The sequence below is a fragment of the Pollachius pollachius genome (genome assembly GCF_949987615.1).
Source record: "Pollachius pollachius genome assembly, chromosome: 3".
NCBI lineage: Eukaryota > Metazoa > Chordata > Actinopteri > Gadiformes > Gadidae > Pollachius > Pollachius pollachius.
The window spans coordinates 28,198,414-28,220,681 of NC_136936.1; the positions used below are offsets into that span (position 1 = coordinate 28,198,414).

Below are 22,268 nucleotides of genomic sequence, written 5' to 3' on the forward strand. Positions count from 1 at the left end.
GTTTAAGCCGGATGGCGATAGCCGCGGCAGCTACGTAAACATAGTTTAAAAAGAAGAATGCAACGCAATAAACAAAGAGGAACAATGTAGGATGTCCAAAAAGGACGGCAAACTTTTGCGCAACATTTTCTTAAATAAGTTTTCGCCGTTGTCCAGAAATACCTCACGGGTAGGCCTACTGCGTTTGTTTGTTATTATCCCCCTGTCGCACGGAAGTTACAATTCTGTCAACCAATCAACGGACAGCGTGTGTAGCTCAAACTTGTTTGCACCCTTTCAGTTGTCTCAGTACCCCAACGGAGGAGTACTGCGAGCTGAGTACAGCTCAATACAGCTCAGTCTGGATCACGCCCAAATTTGGCTGTGGAAACGCGAATCATGCCGCACTTTTGCACATAATAAACACAGTCTTGTATCATTACTTTTTGTCCCTAGGTAATTTTGACACTTAATTATGTTCTATTACAAACTAAGCTTTCTTGGAATCTAGGAATGACCAAATAATTGTCGTTGGGGCCTTAGATGTGAGAATATAAAAAAATATATATATATCGTTTATTTTCCACTTCCATCTGTTTGAGGGGTTGGTAGTACCATTCGTTTTTGTGTACGATCTCGGGGCATAGGCTTCCTACAGAGACGTGTTTTTTTGACTGCCGGCTTATAGGGCGGGCAGCTAGCGTATCGTGATAAAAGATCAGATGTGTGATAATTTATGTTTCGGCCGAGAATTGCTGATACAACCTTTAAGACTTTAAGGACATCCTAGACCTCATAACTGTTAAGGGGATGTTGAGCGAGTCGACAAAAATGCTATCGAGGTACTATCTGTTGTGGCAACCCGGTCCCGACACAGCGGCCATGGAAGCCTAGGGGACAGGTGGTGCAGGGGGTCTACCAGCCTTCTCCCCCAGAGGGCGCTGGGGACAGCATTGTTGCGGCCCCACTCAAGGAAAAGGGGAAACACCTGCAAGGCAGAGGGACCAGACGCAGGTGAGACAGATAAAGGGCAGTAGAGACGGGCTAATGGGGGGACGTGTGGGTCCACTATAGGATCACGGACCGGATCGAGATTCGCTTCCTGGACGGACCACGGCACGAGAGACCACGACCCGAGGAGGCCGACGGGCCACACCGACGGATCGCCGCCTCCCACGATCGGGACAAGATCGAGGGAGAGTGATTGAGAGAGGACCGGAACGTCCACAGAGGCTCAGGGAGCCCAGACTTTGATTTCTAGTTCTGCCGGGACGGGAGATTCCCCCTTTGTATATTTTAACTTGAATAAATGCGCCGTTGCCGGCTGCTTTCGCAACAGAGACGTGTTTTGATTGGGGGGAGAACCGGGGTTGAAATACTGTGTTCTGATGGAGGATTTCGGCAGGTGTTTCAAGCGCTAGAGATGATGGACGATGAGAGACTGGTCCCCACTAGGTGGTAGAAGTGGACGGCGTGACAATAAATAGCCTCCTAGCGATATTTTCCGGCTGGCATGCGTTGTGGCTAACTGTTGTAATGTAGTCCATGGTAGTAACATTGCAGTGTAATTATCAAGTGTGTTGGTAGAAAACACATACGTCATACACGTTTGTCCAGTTATTTTGCATTTATAACGATATGAAATTATAAGATAAAACTCTTCATATCAAAGGTTTATAAACGGAAGTGCCTTATCAACCTTTTCCTTATAGATCAAAACATCAAAATTGTATTGTATTTATCAAAGTGTTGGTCAATAGCTCGACCTTTGGCTGCCTTCATCAGCTGACTTTCAGTAAGAGCTTTTTCACTTGTTCAAACATCACATGCTGTAATGGGAGTAAAAAACGGAATTGCTTAATCCTCCTTACAGTAAAAGCAGCCAAACGGTTCATATATTGACCTGCCACTCTCATGTCTGTACCCCACTTTATGTAATTGAATCATATCAATCAGTGTGAAATTAAAATATAATCCTCAAATCTCAAATTGAAAAAGGCATTTGTAGCATGTGGATTACATGTGACATATGACAAGGCCTTAAACATCCAAATCAAACATGTTTAGTCTGGAAACATTAAGTCTTATTTTCCCCTCATTAAATGACAAAACACCACAAAATGAGTCATGGTTTGCTTGACAAGGACCACAGAGCCAATAAGACCGGAATGAGATCCAGATCTCAATCGAAGATTGACCCTCAGTATGTGTGTGCTTCTGCATTTGTGTGTGTAAGAGGTCATGCGTTGGAGGACGGCCCCTCTTAGCACAGCCTATATGAGAGAGATCCAACTGTAAGGACAGCCCAGTCAGCCATGGAGCCAGCTGCCTTACAGATGTGGAGATGGCTAGCGTTTGCTTGCTTCAGCTGGACATCTTTGGGCCAGGTTGCTTCAGTACCGTAAGTCTACCTGTTTTTTTGTGAGATACTCACTAACTCAGACAGTAAAATGTACTTTAAACGAGCTCCCAACCCTTTCCGAAGGGCAAAAGTCAGTACACACCAACAAGCAACAGTTTTAGGACCATACAGTTGTTATAACAGCTTATCCTGTTATGTCAGCCACAGCAGTGTGTGTGTGTGTGTGTGTGTGTGTGTGTGTGTGTGTGTGTGTGTGTGTGTGTGTGTGTGTGTGTGTGTGTGTGTGTGTGTGTGTGTGTGTGTGTGTGTGTGTGTGTGTGCTCTGTTGCAGGTACTACATAGTGACCATCCCAGCAGTGCTGGAGGCCGGTGCTGGAAGCAGGTTCTGCGTGAGTCTGCTCAGGCCAAATGAGACGCTGCAAATGACTGTCACTCTGATGTCCGAGGAGGAGAACATAACGCTGTTTCAGCAAACCTCTGATAAACAGTTTCGCCAATGTATTCTTTTCAAGGTTGTCTCCTCTTTCCTAAACTGATTAAATTGGTTTATGCTTATTTTTTGTTGAATGTAACAATACCAAAAATCAATCTGAATACAAAGCATTGCTGCCTATAATCCTGTTTGTGAGATTTAATACATGTTTTGACCTTTGTTTTATCAAACTTTAATCTCAATAATTTTGAGGTTTTCTAATGAAAGAAATTGAAGGTGGATCAGGGTTATTTTGTTTAAGTCTTTGTACCAACATTATGTTTGTGTAATAAACCATATTTGTATAAAAAAAACTTTTATGGAAAAATATTGAACCAAATGTTTAGCTTAATTTAATTACGTACAGATCACAAAATAATAAACAAAACCAAACATTTTTCCAGGTTCCAAAAGTGCAGAATTCTGTACAGGAATTGGCGGTGATTCTTCGAGGCCAAGACTTTGTAATGAAAGAAGTGAGGAAAGTGATGATCAAATCTTACAACCCACAGACGTTCATCCAAACGGATAAACCTATCTACCTCCCAGGACAAACTGGTAATTTCAGTTTCATTTGACTGAATCACTCAACATTTAAACGTCTTTGAACTAAAATCATTCCATTGCAATCAATGATTATATCCAATTTATCTAAAACTGATGGATTTTAAAGAATAAAGCGGTGTCAAATGTCAAGTCTGCTGTGTGTGAAACTAAATCATTCCCCAGAAGATTTCCTTAGACTGTATCTGTCCTCTCTCCTTGCAGTACATTTCAGAGTGATAACCCTTGACAGCAAACTCAGATCAGTCAACGAGCTGGTGAGTGCGATCTGCTGCAGATGTTAAGTAAAATGCCATTAAACTGAAATCGGTAAATTGAATGCATCTGAAAATATTTGAATTATTTATTTCATGGACTGTGGCCGGTAGCAAAAGCAAAGAGAAATTAGATAAATGATTCACAAAAAGCGTCTTGTGCACTTCGGTCTTGGTCTCATGTTGGGTCAGGCTGGGTAAACAGCTCAATGCTGTTCAAAGGCCCCTGTTACAGTTCTGACCTGGGACAACAGTTCATGAGGGGGCTGCTCTACTTACTAAGTAAACAGTTTTTTGCTGAGTTAAAGGACCGCAAACATTTTGGCTGACAGTAAAATCAATGCCAATTTGCCTGATATAGAGCAGAAATCGTTATTGACTTCTACTTATGAGTGTAATATTTTGTCTTATTAATGTGGTTGCAAAGCAAACCACACTATTGTAATCATGTGTCTTTTTAGTGTGGTTGCAAAGCAAGCCACACTATTGTTATCATGTGTCTGATTATTAGTGTGGTTGCGAAGCAAGCCACACTATTATAATCATGTGTCTTATTAGTGGTTGCAAAGCAAACCACACTATTGTAATCATGTGCCTTATTAGTGGTTGCAAAGCAAACCACACTATTGTAATCATGTGTCTTATTAGTGTGGTGGCAAAGCAAGCCACACTATTGTTATTATGTGTCTTATTAGTGGTTGCTAAGCAAGCCACAACATTCTAATCTTGCGGCTTATCATTTTTTCCTTCCTCCCCATTCTCAATATTTACCTACTATGTTTGGATTTGCACCAAATCCCTACCAAAAGTCGGGCATATACCAATGCAGTGCGTGTCTTCCTTTATAGACTGACCTGTGCAGATTTTTCTTTATTAATATGTATAATATAAGTGTTTAATATGGAAAGTGAATCCTAAAATCAACCACTCCAAACCTGAACACCTGAAAAATATCAAATTAAGTAAGCGTATGTAGACCGAATGTAAGGAGATCTCCAAAAGGTTTTGACCCGCTATGACCACAGGGGGCGCTATAACTAGTGGTCAAACTTATAAGGCTGTGAGCCGCGCCCCGGTTTTTTTTTTAAATCTGAAACCTGGTATTTGGGCCTTATTTGACATGCTGAATCATTTTGTAATTGGGAACCATTAGGTCTGTCTGAATAGATTTTGTGCCTTGTTCTTTGGAAAAAGTTTGCAGAGTCAGGATCGCTTTAACTCACTTTATTTGGTAAAGGTTTAGACTAGCCTCTATGAAGCAAAAGGAAGGGAATTGTATAGGCACGCGTGGAGATACACTTAGTGGGGCATTCTGAAGGATGCTTTACCTGGAGCGTTCTGGCCCCCTGGGCTATGTGTTGTGACTTTAATACTGGGCAGGCGTGGACTCAGTTATGCCGCCTCCTGGGTACCCGTATGTGTACTCTATGCTGATCTCTTGCGGCTATGTGTGGGAATTGCACTTGTTTTTGTGGCCTTGGGCTTCTGGGTCTCTCGAACATCTTGACCGCTCGTATCTCTAGAATTGTGATGAATGGCTTCCTGTATGAGCTGGACGCCTCCCTAGCCTCAGGATCCCTCCCTAAGATGAGTAAGAAGCCTCTTTAATTGGCAAGGGCATATGTGGCCGGTTGGTATGAATGTGTGAATTATGTTACATTTGCTGTACCTTGAAAGTTTTGAAAACCTTGAAATAAAATTCAACCCAAACCGTAAACCAAAAAGACCGACAAATTGCTAAATATACTCCTTACATTGTGATTATGTTAGACATGGCAGGGTAATTGCCGATTTATGAAGAAATATGATTATGCAAATGAGCCAAGATTGTTCAACCAATCCAAAGTGCACTTCAGAGAACCCCAGAGGCCTAAAATCCTTTTTTTTTGAAGGGCCTAAGCCTCTAAGGACCTCCTCGCTAGGTAATGTGGAAAGTTTGTTTTGTTAGCTAACAAAATGGCTTCACAAGGTCAATTTAAAAGTCAATGGGGGAAAAAACACTGACTTCAACCAATCCGAAGGCAAACAACTCAGGGTAGTCCATGTTGGTACACTAAAAACCGTGCGTAAGCAGGTCTTCGAAAAGTAAAGGACCTCTTCGGTGACAGGGGGCGCCATAACTCTAAACAAAACAAAAACGCCCCATTGTTGGATCAATCGCAAGTCTGCTTTAAAGCGGCCCAGGCACTTGAAACTCGGTGTGCTCGCTAAAGTTATTTTCTGTATTATTATTTTGACAATGGATAACAGCCCCCTTAACATTATCTCCAGCTGTTTTGGTCGTTGAGTCAGCTAATCTTTAATTAGCAAATTATGTTATGAAAGTTGTGGTTATTTAATTAGAATAAAATCGACATATAACCTAAACATAGGTTATATCGTTACTAAACATAAAACTTGAATCCTTTAATTCTTCCGTGAACATTATTTCACAACTTCAATGGGCCAGCGCTGCTACACGACGTCATCTAACGTAGACTTTAGTTGTTATTTTTTTGATCATTTTGTTAAATATTAATTTATACGTTTTAAAAGACATGACTCCATATTAACAATGTTTTATTAACTACTATTCAATGGTTAAATCATACTAAATATATTGTAATATGTTTTTTCAGATTTGATCAAAGTCTGTTTGTAATTATATTGTCATTAAACTATATCCATATCATTCAAAACTTTATATATAGAACTTGAAAAAAAAGGTAATATCAATCATCAATGGATATCTTTTTTTTTTACAGTACAAGGAAATTTTAATCGAGGTAAGATTGCATAAATACCCTACATATATACACAGATCTTAGATCATCATCTGATAAATTAATCTGATATAGTATTTAACTTTTGTTAACAAGGGCCCTCTTTCTGTATTTTAATTAAGAAGCTGGTTATTTTCCTTAACAATGCTCCTTGAAAGTGACGATGCCTTCCCATTATAGACATAAATAAAGTGAATCTCACCAAGCATATTTACATGTGTATATATTTACCTAAATAGTATGGCACAAACCGGATTGGACAGTGGTTGAATCAGGCACCGAACGGAACATTACTGCAGCTATCTTACAAATTGAACTCTGAGGCCCCTGTTGGAACATACCGGATTGAGGTGTCGAATGTGGACGACGAAGTCCAATTTTCACAAAGCTTTGAGGTGGAGAAATATGGTAAGTTCTGTTCCTTTTCTTACGTTAATGTATGCATGGTACTGCCAGGCATGAGAATGACCAACAGCCATGTTCTGCCCTACTAGTTCTGCCAAAGTTTGACGTAAAGGTGATGGCGCCTAAAGAAATGAGTGTTGCTCAAGAGGAAATTACAGCAGAAGTGTGCTCAACGTAAGAATCTCGAGTCGAATAGTGATTATTTATCGTGGTATGATGTTAGCTCATATTTAAGGTGATGTGATCAGTGCTTTTGATTAATGTTGGATGTTGTGTGCTAAGATGTGATATGATCCATTAACATGGCATCAAGGCATGACGTTCTGACTACAACAAAGAGGTTCCATAAGCAATTATTTTCTTCCATCCAGCTACACATACAAACAGCCTGTGCCAGGCACTGCTTCGATGCATATCTGCCGACCTCTGGATCATTATGTCATGATTCCAGTGAGGTTTTCGCCCAACCACCCAGAGGGAGAACCTGAGTTTGTTGTCCCTTGCCACAAAGAGACTAAACAGGTAGGGTAGCAGCAGACCCGCTATAAGTCATCCACACACCGAAGAGCTCAAACAGAAGCTGAACCTTCTTGCAATTGCTATTGAAATTGATTATTTGAAAAGATCAAGGCCAAAATTACAGTTAAACGCTGGAACAATGTGCTCAGCTCTGCAATACACTTTAGCTCCGCCTGCGGTGTGAAAGTGCTAATTGATTGATGGGAACAGAGTAAACGTGGATATGCTTTACACTTGCGCTCTGTATGTGTGTTTAAGTGTGTTCAAGCCTTTAGGCCAGAAGAACACACACCTATACTGGAATGAGCATTCAGAGTTAGCATACAAATTTTAATAAAAGCAGCATAGCCTTACACATTTAGTTATTAGTATATATGTAAATTAATACAAACATGCACATTTACATTTAGTAAACTTTTACAATAAGTACATTTGTCAGTAGAAAGAAACAACAATATATTTTCAGTACAATAAAGATATTCATAGAGAAACAAGTGCCAAGCATTTACAATTGCTAGGTTACCCATTCCCTGTATTCAACAAAGATAGTTAGGATAAGATGCTACACAATGCTAAGTACTATTTTCAAGTGCTAGTGTATATAAGTGTATATATCTGTATTTTTTATACTTTTCCCAGCTTGACAAGACTGGCTGTGCAACATTTAACTTCAACATGGCACTTTTTACACGTGTAGAAAAGTTGGTAAGGACTGAACTTTCTGTCACCGCGGAAGTGGAAGAGGAAGGGACAGGTAAGTCCAGTGGTGTATACTGTACTTGAAAGTCATACTTGAATAAAAGTAGCCTTTTCTTTTAAATTGACTGGTTAAAGTCATCCATAAGAATGTAATTTGAGCAAACGTCAAAAAGTAGCTCAAATAAAATGTACCTAAGTATCAAAAGTATTTATCCTTACTTATAAAGATTAAATAAATATTTGGGTAACTGCGCAGTTACCAGTAATTCTGAAGCCAGTTCATATAAACATTTTAAGGAGTGTTCTTTTTCTAACTTCATTCTGTGTTTCACTATGGGAATCGCCTCGGCGTGACCTACTACGGAAGCTCCAATTGCACCACGTCTGTCCTTGACAGACAGGTCGGACTGTGCCACAGGGCCCCACCCCCTGCACTTTTACAGTCGACCCTCCCTCCTCAAATCATTCTCTCTTTCTTCCTGTTAGAAAGCTACTCAAGCTCCCTCAGCTCATCTAGGCTAGCTTTAACTGCTTAACAGTTCACAGACGTGCTACCAAGGATTCCGTTGTCGAACGCAGTCATAGGCTTTTAACCTGGTTCAGCTGAGTAGGTACTTCGTAAGAAGCTATCTATTACTACACCGTGTTCTCCGGGCAGTGTCCGCGTAAAGGCGGGTTACCCTGTATTTGCTTACAGGTGTTGCCGGTTAAGGTGTAGCTTATCAGCTAACGCGTCAAGGCGAGCTTACCATGGCACAGTTAACATTAACTTGTTGGCTGAGCCAAAACAGCCAGAGTCTAACTATGTGGAGCCTCCATGTCAGGCCGGGACCCCCACCCCATGCGTGTATGGGCATTAAACACATTCAAACTTCGCTAGTGGACCCGTATTAATGCGCTCACTGTGCATCTTTGCCGGAGAAAATTCTCGAAAGGAGGCTTAGAGTGACAGTGGCTACCAACCAGGACCCCTGCCTGGCGGGTGCCACCGCTAAAGCCTCAACGAGCACCCACTAGGAATTCCTCAATGCGGAACCGGGTGCTGAGGACGCAGAGGGCAACGCCAACTCTGACCTCCTTGACATGGACGGAATAGAGGAAGAGGAAGACGCTGGACAGGAAAAGTGTCCTGACGGCAAGAGGCTCCCACCAGCCCAACGGCAAGAGGCTCCCACCAGCCCAACCGCCCTCTAAGCAGCTCCTGCTAGTAGTTCCCATCTGCATCTTCCCATCTGCATCTGCCGCTACAGCAGCAGCAAGGGGAAAACAAGGGGGAAGCAGACATCAGAGAGCCTACAGACTAGCCCACACAGCTGGCCCACAGGCCAACCAACAGCCTAGGTCAGAGAGGCCATGGGGCAAACACTTTTTTGCTGCTGCAGGTGCCAGGAACTGCTCTCTCCCCCACCCCAAGGATGGGAAGAAGAAGCGAGCACCCTAGCACTCCCAGCTTCTCTCTCTCCACCTCCCATAAATAAAAGAAAGCTTGGGAGGGTAGAGCAAAGCCTGAAGTTTCATGGTTCAGGGACCTGGATATGTTCAAGTTCTCCAGGGGCCCTTTCTCAGTCTCTCTCGCCTCACGTTGAGAGCGAACTGAGACAGGGGCAACAGTTGACACAGTGCCACCAAGCATTTTCACAGTGTCACCAAGCACTTTAAACTCTTTTTAAACCTGAAAATAATAAACCCTACATTATCACAACCAGGACCAGAGCCAAGGGTGAAATGCACCAAACAAAATAAACAAAATCTTGCACCCTACATTCCCATAGGGGGAGCTCACGCTCCTCCTGTGAGAGCAGACCTCTCCTCTAAGGTTGAAGCGCGATCACATAGGCCCGCTCGCTACTCAAGTGGATCAGTGGCGCGCATGCGCAGTTCACCCGTGGATCCTGTCTACTGTTTCCCAGGGTTACAGAATGCAATTTGCTATGAAACCGTCCAGATTCAATGGCGTGTTAGTTTCTATGGCCACTGGGGATTCGGCACGAATCCTAGAGGACGAAATATCGCCCTGTTGCAAAAACAAGCGATCTCAGCGCTGTCCCAAACGAGCAAGCCCAACAGGGTTTTTACTCCCGGTATTTTCTCATTCCAAAGAGAGGGAGCTTGTCCCTCTGCCCCATATTAGATCTCTGTGTGTTAACAGACACCTGCGCAAATACATGTTCAGGATGTTAACACACAAAGTGCTTTGTCGTTCAATCTGTCCAGGGGATTGGTTTGTAACGATCGATCTCTCAGACGCATATTTTCACATCGCCATCTATCCCACACACCGGATAATTCTCCGGTTCGCATTTCAGAACAGGGCTTACGAATACTAAGTAGTCCCGTTCAGGCCATTGTTGTGTTCTATGGTGGACCTACTGTGTTTCCTGCAGGAATTGTTGGAAAAGGGTAAGGCCTTTTCCGCGATTAAAGTGTACTTGGAGGCCATCTCAGCTTGTCATGTTGGCTTTGGAGATAAACCTGCGGGGCAGCATCCCTTAGTTTGTCGCTTCATGAAGGGGGTGCGTCGCAAGCTCCCAGTTTCAAGGCCCCTGCTCCCTTTGTGGGATTTATCGGTAGTGCTGGACGCCCTGTCTCATCACCCATTTGAGCCGTTGGGGGCGGTGGGGATGAAGTTTGTGTCGCTGAAAGTGGTGTTGCTCTTAGCTTTAACCACAGCTAAGCGTGTGTGAGTGATTTACAGGCATTGTCTATCTGTCCTTCCTGCTTGCAGTTTGCTCCGGGGGACTCCAAGGTCTGCCTGCGGCCCAATCCGGCTTTTGTGCCTAAGGTGGTTGAGTCAACCTATAGGTGTCTCACGGTGGAACTGTCTGTGTTTCACCCGCCTCCGTTCTCCTCTGTGGAGGAGTCTGTGGAGACTCAATACATTATGCCCAGTGGGGGCTCTACATGTGTATGTGAGTTGGTCAGCTGCTTTTAGGAAAGGGGATCAACTGTTCGTGTCTTGGGCCACTCCTCATAGAGGCAGGCCTTTGTCCCGCCAGAGGCTGTCCCACTGGATTGTAGAGGCTATATCTCTTGCTTATGGATGTAGGGGCTTGCAGCCCCCCCCCCCCAAAAAGCTTGAGGGCCCACTCCACAAGGGGTATGGCTACTTAATGGGCCTTTTTCAGAGGAGTGTCAGTGTGTGACATTTGTGCTGCGGCAAGCTGGGCTACGCCTCACACCTTTGTTAAGTTTGATAGGCTGGATGTCTCAGGGCCTTCTGTTTCTCAAGCCGTGCTGGAGACGATCTCACCAGAATCTGAGTGATATTTGCTGTCTGAATTTGCACGGCTTCGGGGGGCATATGCAATATGGGAGTTGTCTATATCTCCCATTGTGAAACACTGAACAAAGTTAGAAAAATAACTTTGGTTTACTTAACGTGATCCCTGGTTCTTTGATAACAGAGTGAGATGTTTCACCAACATGTCCCTCCTTGCATTTACACAGAAACAAACCGGTATAGAATGATTGAGGTTTTCAAAAACCGTCAAGGGTGCACACAAAAGCCCCGGAATATGGGAAAATAAGTAAAGAGATGTTATTATGTGAAATACCCCTTTGAGTACTGTAACAAAGAATTTATACTTTGTTCCTTTACACCACTATAAGTCACACAATTTCTATCTCCATCTCAAACACACATTGAAAAATGATGCAGATTGCCGTGACATTTAGCTTAACCCCACTGCAAACTAACACAGTTGTCGTTCTCATGACTTCAAAGGACTCAAGTACTTGGGGAGTGAAACAATTCAACTTTCATATGTGATTGGAAAACTTTCTTTTGTTGATACGCCCGAGGTTTATAAGAGAGGATCGGTTGTGGAAGGCAAGGTTAGTGTGATGAGCAGTTAATAAAAAATAGTTTTGGCTGCGGTAAACAAGATGCCACTAACGTAGGGATGGTTGACGCTGTCTAATGTGTTGTCGTTAATCCATCAGGTGAAGGCAGTATACTTCAACAACACGCCCATCCCAGACATGTTGCTCCATCTGTTTGAGGGTGAGAGGTGGTCACAGAAATGGCTCAGTCAAAATCTCACCACAGATAGTGATGGTGTTGCCAGTTTTTTATTCAACACATCCAGATTTCCGGCCGACTTCCAACTTACAGTAAGTAAGACAATTCGTGGAGACATCAAATCCTAAGGATGTCTATAGTTATGGTTCTGGCCTATCTTTGTATACTCTTGCAAACAAGTTTTGTTGATTGAACCCTCAATTGTACATCAGTCTGTCAAAATATTTGTTATGTTAAACGGTTGAATTATAAATTGAATTATCCATAACTACATACTTTTTTGTTTTTTTATCACCAAGGTGTCTGCGCTGCCCATATACCAAGAGTACCAAGGGTACAGAACTCCTCACTACGAATACGGCGAACACACCTCCATGCTGTTCAGGCTCAAAACAAAGGACACTCCAACCATCAGCTCCCTGGAGGTGAAGAAGAGGGAGACCAAGATTGTCTGCAACGTGGAGGAGCTCATCAATGTCCGCTACGCTTTTGTTGGGGAGGCCCCGGGCCCCGTGGATATAATGTATCTGGTGAGAAAAATGTCCAAATAGATGAATTTGCAGAAAGCTTCTGATATTTGGAAACATATATATGTGTTGGACTGCTGAAAGCACAGCTTAGTATTATCTCAATATTTGGGTGAAGGAGGGTTGAGATTGTATTGACAACAGTGTATCTTTCTGCAACAACACTAAAAATAGATTTCAGAGCGAGACTTCTCCTTGAGCGAGACTTGTTAGACAATTAAATACAGACCGGATCAAGCAAACGCTAAAGAAGAAAGTTCTATATCTCGGTAGGGATCCTTTCCAAAGTGTTTATAATGAATATAATCGTTGCATGTCAGTGACAAGTTATCACGGATAACGTCTGCGTTCCCACTCAATACTGGAGCAATTTCAAAAGAAGTGGTTGCATTCCTTTAACTGATATTTTAATTTGAGTCGAGCTACTTTGAGTACTGTAGACCAAGATTCAACTCAAAAACGTCTTTGCCTTTAATCATTGCAGATCTTGGCCCGAGGAGCTATATTCAGACAAGGACTCATGAAGGTTGAAGTTCTGGATGAACCAGGTGGGTATGGACAGTGCACTTTCCAGGCTCTGGAGCCTTCTTAATTTCTCGGTGTATAGAACTAGCCTGGCTCCGCCCGCCTACAAACTTTGCTCAATTTTCATTTCCCTTCAGTACTACGCCTGGGTTTGCGGTAAATTCGCGGGTTTTCTCTGGCCAAATTTTGCCGGTCCAATCAGCGAACAGAGGGATGTGGGGGTGTCTGAAAACAATGACGTTAAGGTTGTGCGCTAGTTTGAGTTGTAGTCAAACATTAGCGATTGGTTACGGCAGATCCAGAGTGGCACTGGGCAGATCCAATAGTTTTAAACTCCAACAGACACCCTCCTTCAAGTGAGTTTAAGTTTGTCAATGGAGAGAGGCCAGACTCTCTGTGCATATGAAATGAAGTACGAGAGTCTGGTAGGACCAGGCTAGCATGGAACTGTTAATTTATAGATAATTTAGGCTAATAGAAGGATCCTTTCAGTGACCAAGGGGGAAGTCTCCATCAAGTTTGAAGTGTCTCCCGACATGGCGCCATTGGTCCAGGTGGTTGTGTACGCTGGCCTTCCCAGTGAGAATGTCATTGCCCACAAAGCTGATTTCGACACAGAGAAATGCTTCGCTAACAAGGTCAGTGTTACTTATACTACTATATGTCATATTGGCGGTTATGTATCGTTAGAGAACAGTGTTTCCCAAGTGACATGGACTGCTGTGATAAAGGGGGTTAATAAATATTCCCAACATCTAATTGGGATTAAGGTCTCGCTGGAGTTTTCTCCCAGTACAGCCGTCCCAGGCGAAGAGAACAGACTGCAGCTGAGAGCCAACCCAGGCTCCCTTTGTGGCATCAGTGCAGTGGACCAGAGTGTCCTTATCAAGGAGCCCGGGAAGAAGCTGACTGCTGACAAGGCAAGTAGGACAGCCTGAATCCATCACCACGCCTTCCTCCTTCACTCCACCATTATAGGAGGCGGAATAGTCTTGAGCAGTCGTTCTAAAACCTTTTATACCACGTACCACATCAGAAAAAATATTTGTCTCCCTAAGTACCACCATAATGATGATGTTATAAAATATAACTAAATACAATAGCGTAGGCCTGCGGCCCTGTTCTGCTATGCACAGTTCAGGCAGGAGGCACATTTATTCCTTAAAATAATATTACTAACTGGTAACTGTTGTCAGCTGTACAAACAGGGAGCACTAGAACTGTCACACGCACGTTGGGTGGGATGGATGGCCTGGATGTCTGGATCAATCGAGGTCAGGTTCAGTTTCGTGTGGCTCAGCATCAATCCTGCTTCTGTGTTTCATTTATATGATGGCAAGTGAAGAGAAGCCTTTCTCGCACAGGGTTGTCCGAAAGCGCAGGGTATTTGCTGTATTACTGTTTCCAAAAGTCCAAAAACAACCGCCTTCTTAAAGCATACTTCACTGTTTTGTCACATGACATTCTGATAAACTCTCCTTCTAACCAACAGTGAAGTCCACAGGTATTTCAGAGGTTTTGATGCTGATCGGGTTTCTCATCCAGTTTTTCGCTTCGGCCATCACCGAGAAATATTTTCTGAACATCATTGTGCACCTCGTCTTTTTCAAAACGAGGAGCGCAATGATCTTGACCCTGACTAATTAATCGTGGACTTCAACTGCTCCTTCCGTCAGGTTTTTTAAGGAAAAATCAACTGGTTTGTCTTTCAGCACTGCCTGTGCTGTTGTAAGATGACGTTTGAGATGCTATGGTTTCATGGATTCATTGAACATCACCACATACCACCTGTGCTCGGTTCACTGTGGTCCACTTCAGTTTTTTACAGTTCTGCTCGAAGTATTCTGTCTACAATGTTATTTTCCAAATAGTTCCCATTTGGAACCACGATCGCAGTGTTTTTGAATCATTCATCATTTGCGCTCTTATATCTTGCCGTCAGTTTAGCTTGTAATCGTGGATGTTAGCACGCGCAACAAACCGACTAGGAAACAGGCTGATATTGACAAAGAATATTACAGGAAAGGCAAAACTTATTTCAAACCCCATTTTATTTTAATATTATTAGGTTTTTAAATAAATTAGGGATATCCTGATAACAGTTTTTCACTATCGATACCGATACCGCTCAGCTTTCATATGGCATATCGTTTGTGTGTATAGCATGTGTTGCCAGATCGGAATGGCAATTTCCAGCCTAATTATAGACTAAAAACTGCCTAATCAACCAAAAACCCGCCCAAATCTTATATTGACAGAAAACCCATTAATGATATACTTCTGCAATGGCTAATACACGAATACACAGCTAAACCTCACCTAATTAGTAACTATGACATTATGTGGTATACATGAAACCTCCCATCTATCTCTCTCACACACACAAACATCACAAGGTCTGTAACGAACACACTGAGAGCAGCAGAACTTTTCTTCAATGAGATTACATATTACACAACATACAAAATACGCATGTAAAAGACTTATGTTGAGCACAATAAAAACCTGAATGTGACCCTAATTGACTTAATAACTTTTACGCTACTAACGTACGCTGTGGTAACCTGGTTCTGTCGTGCCCCGCCTCCTCCCAATCAGTACACGTCGCTATTGTGAAATCAGCCGGCAAAGGCGCATTTATTAAATCCAAATCATAAAAATGGGGAATCTCCCGTCATGGCAAAACTATAAATCAAAGTCTGGGCTCCATGAACCTCTGTGGACGTTCCGGTCCTCTCTCTCTCACACACGTCGTCCCGGTCTTTGGGTACGGCGGTCTGTCTGTGTGGTCCGTCTGCCTCCTCGGGAACGTGTCTCTGGAGCAGGGGTCCGTCCGGGGAGCCAATCTCGGTCCGATCTCGGTCCGGTCCACGATCGTATACTGTACCCATACGTCCTTCTTAGACAGTGTCTCCGCTTCCTTTTTCATACCCCTCACCTGCGTTTGATCGCCTTCCTCCATCGCAGGTGTTTCCAATTTGCGTTGAGTGGGACCGCGCCAAAGCGGTCCCTGGCGCCCTCTGGGGGAAATGGGTGGTAGAACGCCTGTATCACCTGCCCCCTGGGCTTCCAGGGCCGCTGTGTAGGGGCTGGGTTACCACAACGCACGCGTGCACTCCGTGTGCAGGGACACATCCACAGAAAATGTATGTTTGGTACATTACCAAAAATAAAACAACCCTCAAAAAAATCGTGCATTAAAGGATCTTATATTTATGTAGAACTTGAAATTCTTGGCTAAATATTGATGTTGTTGTGGTGCCCTGTTGGTTCCCTCCCTCTATCTTCCATACCTTCCTCTCTATCTCACTCTATAACTATTGACGTTGTGTAGGCTCTGCGACGTCCCCAATGATTAGCGATAGCCATCTTGGGCTGTCGCTAACTAGCCACATTGGGCTAGAGTATCATCTAGAAAGTTCCCAAGCTCTAGCCTCAACATAAGTCAATGAGACCAATTGGACATATATGCAGCGTGTATGAAATTAAACTTAAACTCTGATTCTGAAAAAAGTAGAAATGATATCAAAAATCTTACACTCTAGCCTCAACGTAAGTCAATGAGAGCAAGTGGAAATATATGAAGTGGGTATGAAATTAAACGTAAACTCTGATTCTGAAAAAAGTATAAATGATAAAATCTACCAAGTTACAAAGTCTGAAGTAGTGTCAGAGAATGGGCGGACGGCTCGGCATTGTGTTTCTAGGTGAAATATTGACAGTGCTAGGCTCTGCGACATCTGAAATCGTTAGCTTTTGTGATCGCCACAAGCGTGGCGATCACAAAAGCTGTGATCCGATCTAGCCAGGCTAAACATCATCATGCTCTAGCCTCAACGGAAGAACAACTGAAAATATACAAGATGATTCAAAATTCAAGATGGTTTTATTGTCATATGCACAACAGTTACAGAGCAGTCGCTGGCAATGAAATTCTTTAGTCTTGGGCTCCTCCAACAGTGCAATATAAGAGAAGGTAAAAGTATATGAGAAACACAAGTAGGAAAGCTGAGACTTAAATAATAAAAAAATTAATATAATAATAATAATAATAATAATAATAATAAAAAGTAAGTGTATAAGAGGAACACAAGTAGGAGAGCAGGGACCTAAATGCAAAACTAAATAAATGTAAAATGTAAACAGACGTGTTTATCCAGATGTTGACTGGTATAAAGTGGCAAGTTATAAAGTGTTATAGTGGTGAGCTAAGTAGCTTAGGAGTTCAGTAGTCTTATGGCCCGTGGGATGAAACTGTCCCTGAGTCTGGTTGTGCGAGACCGGATGCTGCGATAGCGTCTACCAGACGGGAGCAGCTGAAACAGTTTATTACTAGGGTGATGAGGGTCTTTAATAATCCGGTTAGTCTTCTCCCTGCAGCGCTGAGTGTAGGGGTCCTCCATAGATGACAGCTCCGTCCTTGTAATGTGATGGGCAGCTTTCACCACCCTCTGTAATGTCTTACGGCTGAGGGTGGAGCAATTGCCGTACCAGGCGGTGATGCAGCCGGTCAGGATACTCTCTATGGTGCACCTGTAGAAGTTGCAGAGTATCCTGGAGTCCATGTTGAACCTCCGCAGCCTGCGGAGGAAGAAGAGCCGCTGTCTTGCCGTCTTTGTGATGGTGTCGGTGTGGTGAGTCCAGGTCAGGTCCTCGCAGATGTGGACCCCGAGGAGTTGAGCTGAACTTGAGTTTTGCTGAGGTTGAGCTCAGCAAAACTCAGCAAAACTAAGCTCCTTAGTTTTGCTGAGGTTGAGCTGGAGGTTGTTGTCCTGGCACCAAGATGTCACGGCTCTCACCTCCTCTCTGTACGCCATCCTGTCGCCGTCGGTGATCATGCCGATGAGCTGCGTGGCCACGCAGTCATGTGTGAACAGGGAGTAGAGGAGAGGGCTGAGCACGCAGCCCTGGGGTGCGCCGGTGTTGAGAGTTCGGGTGATTGATGTGGCATTTCCTATCTGCACTACCTGGGGTCTGCCCATCAGGAAGCTCAGGATCCAGTCACAAAGGGCGGTGTTGAGCCCGAGGTCCCTGAGCTTCACAGCGAGCTTGGAGGGCACAATGGTGTTAAATGCTGAACTGTAGTCAATGAACAGCATTCTCACATGTGTTCCTCTGGTCCAGGTGGGACAGGGCAGTGTGGAGGGTGAGGGCGATGGCGTTGTCTGTGGACCTGTTTGCCCTGTATGCAAACTGCAGGGGGTCCAGTGAGTCAGGGAGGGAGGAGGTGATGAATGATTTGACTAACCGCTCGAAGCACTTCATGACGATAGAGGTGAGTGCTACTGGGCGGTAGTCATTGAGGCAGGACACTTTTGACTTCTTGGGGATGGGAATGATGGTGGACTTTTTGAGACATGTGGGGACCACAGACTGGAGCAGTGACTTGTTGAAAATGCCTGTAAACACACCTGCCAGCTGATCTGCACACACCCTGAGAGCCCGGCCAGGGATGCCATCAGGACCAGGGGCCTTGTGTGGATTAATCCTTTTGAAATCCTTTTTTTACAAAGCAAATGTTTCATTCGTCAGTTGCACTTTTTTGTTTTTTAAGTTTGTCAGAGCACTGACATGACTGTTCAACAGGTTGCTCTCATGCGCTAGTGCTGATGCGACTAAATCATATAATTAGGGTGCCAAGGTCACTGTTGAGAACATCACTGTATCTCCTTCTCCAACTGCCAAAAACCTTGGTGTAGTGTTGGAAAATCAGTTGTGCTGCACCGCAAACATCACTGCGGTGGCCCGGTCCTGCAGATTTGCACTTTACAACATCTGCAGGATCCGGCCCTTCCTCACAAGGGAAGCAGCTCAGCTTCTAGTCCAATCACTGGTCATCTCCCACCTCGACTACTGCAACTCGCTCCTGGCTGAACTCCCTGCCTCTGCGATTAAACCCTTGCAGCGCATCCAGAATGCGGCAGCGCGCCTCGTGTTCAACCTACCAAAGTTCTCACATGTAACCCCCCTCTTCCGAGACCTCCACTGGCTCCCTGTAATAGCTCGCATCAACATTCAATGATGGTACTGGCATACAAGGCAGTCGATGGAACTGCCCCTGCCTACCTCCAAGCATTAGTAAAGCCACACACCCCAGCTCGATCCCTCCGCTCAACTACCTCAGCTGGACGTTCGGTACCGCCATCGCTAAGAGCAAGCAAAGGTCGATCAGCAAAGTCACAACTTTTCTCTGTTTTGGGACCTCAGTGGTGGAACGAGCTCCCTACCGATGTCAGGACCGCAGAGTCGCTCACCAGCTTCCGCAAAAGACTCAAAACTCACCTGTTCAGAGTTCATCTCGACTCTGCATAGAAACCAATGCACAGCCACCATTGAATGTTGTACGTCCTGGCACTTGTACATTGCACTTATTCAAGGTACTTAATTGTGTAGCATCTACAGTAGCTGCTATCGCTGCTTTACACGGGGAATGGGTTAGCCTAGCGACTGTAATACTTGCACTTGGTTCTATGAACGTCTTTACTGTACCGACAGCGATATATTGTTTCACTTCTTATGACAAATGTACTTATTGTAACAAATGCACTTATTGTAAGTCGCTTTGGATAAAAGCGTCTGCTAAATGCCCTAAATGTAAATGTAAATGTAAATGTAAATGCCAAGCACATAGTGCGAAGGCAACCTATTGTAATTGTTAGTTTTATTATTATTATTACTATTAGGGTGCCAAGCACAAAGTGCGAGGGCAACCTATTGTAATTGTTAGTTTTTTTATTATTATTAGGGTGCCAAGCACAAAGTGTGAAGGCAACCTATTGTAAGTGTTAGTTTTATTATTAGGGTGCCAAGCACAAAGTGCGAAGGCAACATACTGTAATTGTTCGTTTTATTTTTATTAGGGTGCCAAGCACAAAGTGCGAAGGCAACCTATTGTAATTGTTAGTTTTATTATTATTATTATTATTATTATTATTAATAAACTTAAACCAATCATCATCAAACTTGATGTAGTCAAAGGCACATGGGTCAAGATGAACCCTTCCAAATTGTATCAAAATCGGGCTACAGGGAGCGGTAAAACAATTAACTGAAAATGCAACCTCTCCAAATTGAACCCAGATCGGGCGATAGGGGGAGCTGTATCAATTAACTGAAAATGCAGACTTTGGACAGAAATATTTTCTGATCTATTTCTTCTACAGTCATGAAATCCTGTAGGCATTTGTAACTTTAAAGAATAATATCTCTTCAGCCTTTTGACGTACGGTCATGAAATTTTGTATGCCATCAACTTATCCAAGCTGAGGCTATTCCAGCGTTGTCAACTGTATGCAAAAATGGTCTTAATTGGCTGCGTCAGGGTCTTAATGGTCTGTCAGGGTCTTAATGGTCGACAGGGTCTTATTGGTCTGCGTCATGGTCTTAATGGTCTGTTAGGGTCCTAATGGTCTGACAGGGTCTTATTGGTCGGCTTTAGGCTCGGCACCCGTAAAATGCTGCTTGCAATCCCTCTGCGTTCCACTAAATAGCGCACGTGTACCACCAGTGGTTTGCGTACCATTGTTTCAGAACCGATGGTCTAGGTAGCAGGGGTGCCACACTTGTTGACTTACACTTTTCAGTCTGACATGTGTGTTTGTGTGTGTGTGTATGTATGTGTATATATTTGTATATATATATATATATATATATCCACACTTCAGTGGCAGCTGGTGGTTGTTAAAGTGAGGGAGGAAGGACTGCGTGCTTGTTTGCCAATGGCCTGCTTGCACTGTTAGTGGCGTAGGGTGGCATAAGTATGTGAGACTCAAGTTGTGTCAGTGTTTTGGTGACCTACAAAATAGCAGAAATGAAATGGACTACAATGGCAGAACGAAAGGATGCAAAGCCAATTAGTCAAATCAGGCCTATTCTTAGCCTCTCATTGGGCCCAGTTTTTGCCCTCAATGACTGAAGCTATTGGTTGTAATTGGTTGTTTATTTTTTCAGCTACTGTTGTTTAAAGAAAAATGAAGACACAAGACCAATAGTAATGCCATTTAACATGCATCATGCTCTGAATCATTCACTAACATTCTTTCCACAATATCAAACAGAATGGTCAGAGTAACAAACAATTAAAATAACAACAAGAACATTTTTTCACAACTATTTTCATGGACTGTAAGCCTAATATTGTTTGAGGCAAATGTGGATGTTAATGGATGTTTCATAACGTTGGTCATGGTGTTAAGCCTATTAAGATTGAGGGACTTCATTTATAGATCAAGTAAATACTCCTCGCTGATTTTGTTGCAAAGATATCAGTGACCTGGGCCCCGTTTCCTGATAACGATGGATCCACGCTCGTACGATCATTCTCACGATGGATCTTGTGATCCATCGTAAAATTCTTTGGAGCATTTCCCGAAACTCCTCTGAACATGAACTCGCGTTCACTGCACTCACGACGTTCGTAGGATTGTAACTGTCTACTGAGACGGTGCTGAAATGGGCTCCGTAGGAGGGGGAGACACAGGAATGTCGCAGGAAAATGGGGTTAAAAACTGTTAAAATATCTCCCCATCAAGGCCAACAGCAGAGTAGCATACAAAAAGAATATACTGCAACAATATGAATGCTAAAGATATTAAAACACAATTGATTAGGCCTAGGCCGACATATGTATCAGTGCTAATCCTGAATGCAGTGTGCGTACATTTTTTCACAGCATTTTCCCCCCTGAAATAATTCCATATTAACAAAAAAATCAAAAATAGCTTGCGTGACATTTATCTTAATGTGCTGATTCCTGAAACGTGCTTTGCGCAGCAAAGAGAGACGACTTTATTTGATTTCGCATAAGGTTTCATTAGCGCGCACTCTCTAGTCTAGAATATTTGTAGACAATGAAAATGCAACGTTCCATAATTCAAACCCAGAGGCTAGGCATTGACACACGGCTATTGCTGACTCGATTAGGAGAGCTTGGTCTAGATCCTTCCCATATTGTTTGGCAGGATGAAGTAGGCTCTCTTTTTACACTGCCAAGCCGGTTCGGTCGCAGCTTGGCACGCCCGGCGATTTCACCTTCTTATCTCAAGTTTCCTGTCCGACGGGGTCAAATCCCCCGTTTGTCACGGCGCAGGCTTTCTTGGTTCACTGGAGAAGGTGGGGCTGAGCACGGGGTCTCTGACCTCTTTAGAATAATTTGTATTATTGCATACTCCCGAATGTTT

General features: G+C 43.5%; 1 protein-coding gene across 1 annotated transcript in view; it reads left to right on the forward strand.

The window, feature by feature from the left end:
• Nucleotides 1–2,294: 2,294 nt before the first annotated feature.
• LOC307073798 (alpha-2-macroglobulin-like) overlaps nucleotides 2,295–22,268 on the forward strand; it is a gene marked incomplete at both ends in the record, with an annotated part of 44,459 nt that continues 24,485 nt past the window's right edge. The window contains 15 exons of the mRNA XM_079733757.1: nucleotides 2,295–2,380; nucleotides 2,673–2,853; nucleotides 3,218–3,371; nucleotides 3,582–3,634; nucleotides 6,376–6,396; nucleotides 6,633–6,801; nucleotides 6,888–6,972; nucleotides 7,170–7,320; nucleotides 7,957–8,071; nucleotides 11,741–11,850; nucleotides 11,959–12,129; nucleotides 12,337–12,567; nucleotides 13,049–13,112; nucleotides 13,582–13,727; nucleotides 13,860–14,009. Coding sequence (XP_079589883.1) covers nucleotides 2,295–2,380; nucleotides 2,673–2,853; nucleotides 3,218–3,371; nucleotides 3,582–3,634; nucleotides 6,376–6,396; nucleotides 6,633–6,801; nucleotides 6,888–6,972; nucleotides 7,170–7,320; nucleotides 7,957–8,071; nucleotides 11,741–11,850; nucleotides 11,959–12,129; nucleotides 12,337–12,567; nucleotides 13,049–13,112; nucleotides 13,582–13,727; nucleotides 13,860–14,009 — 1,887 coding nt within the window. The remainder of the gene's footprint in view (nucleotides 2,381–2,672; nucleotides 2,854–3,217; nucleotides 3,372–3,581; nucleotides 3,635–6,375; nucleotides 6,397–6,632; nucleotides 6,802–6,887; nucleotides 6,973–7,169; nucleotides 7,321–7,956; nucleotides 8,072–11,740; nucleotides 11,851–11,958; nucleotides 12,130–12,336; nucleotides 12,568–13,048; nucleotides 13,113–13,581; nucleotides 13,728–13,859; nucleotides 14,010–22,268) is intronic.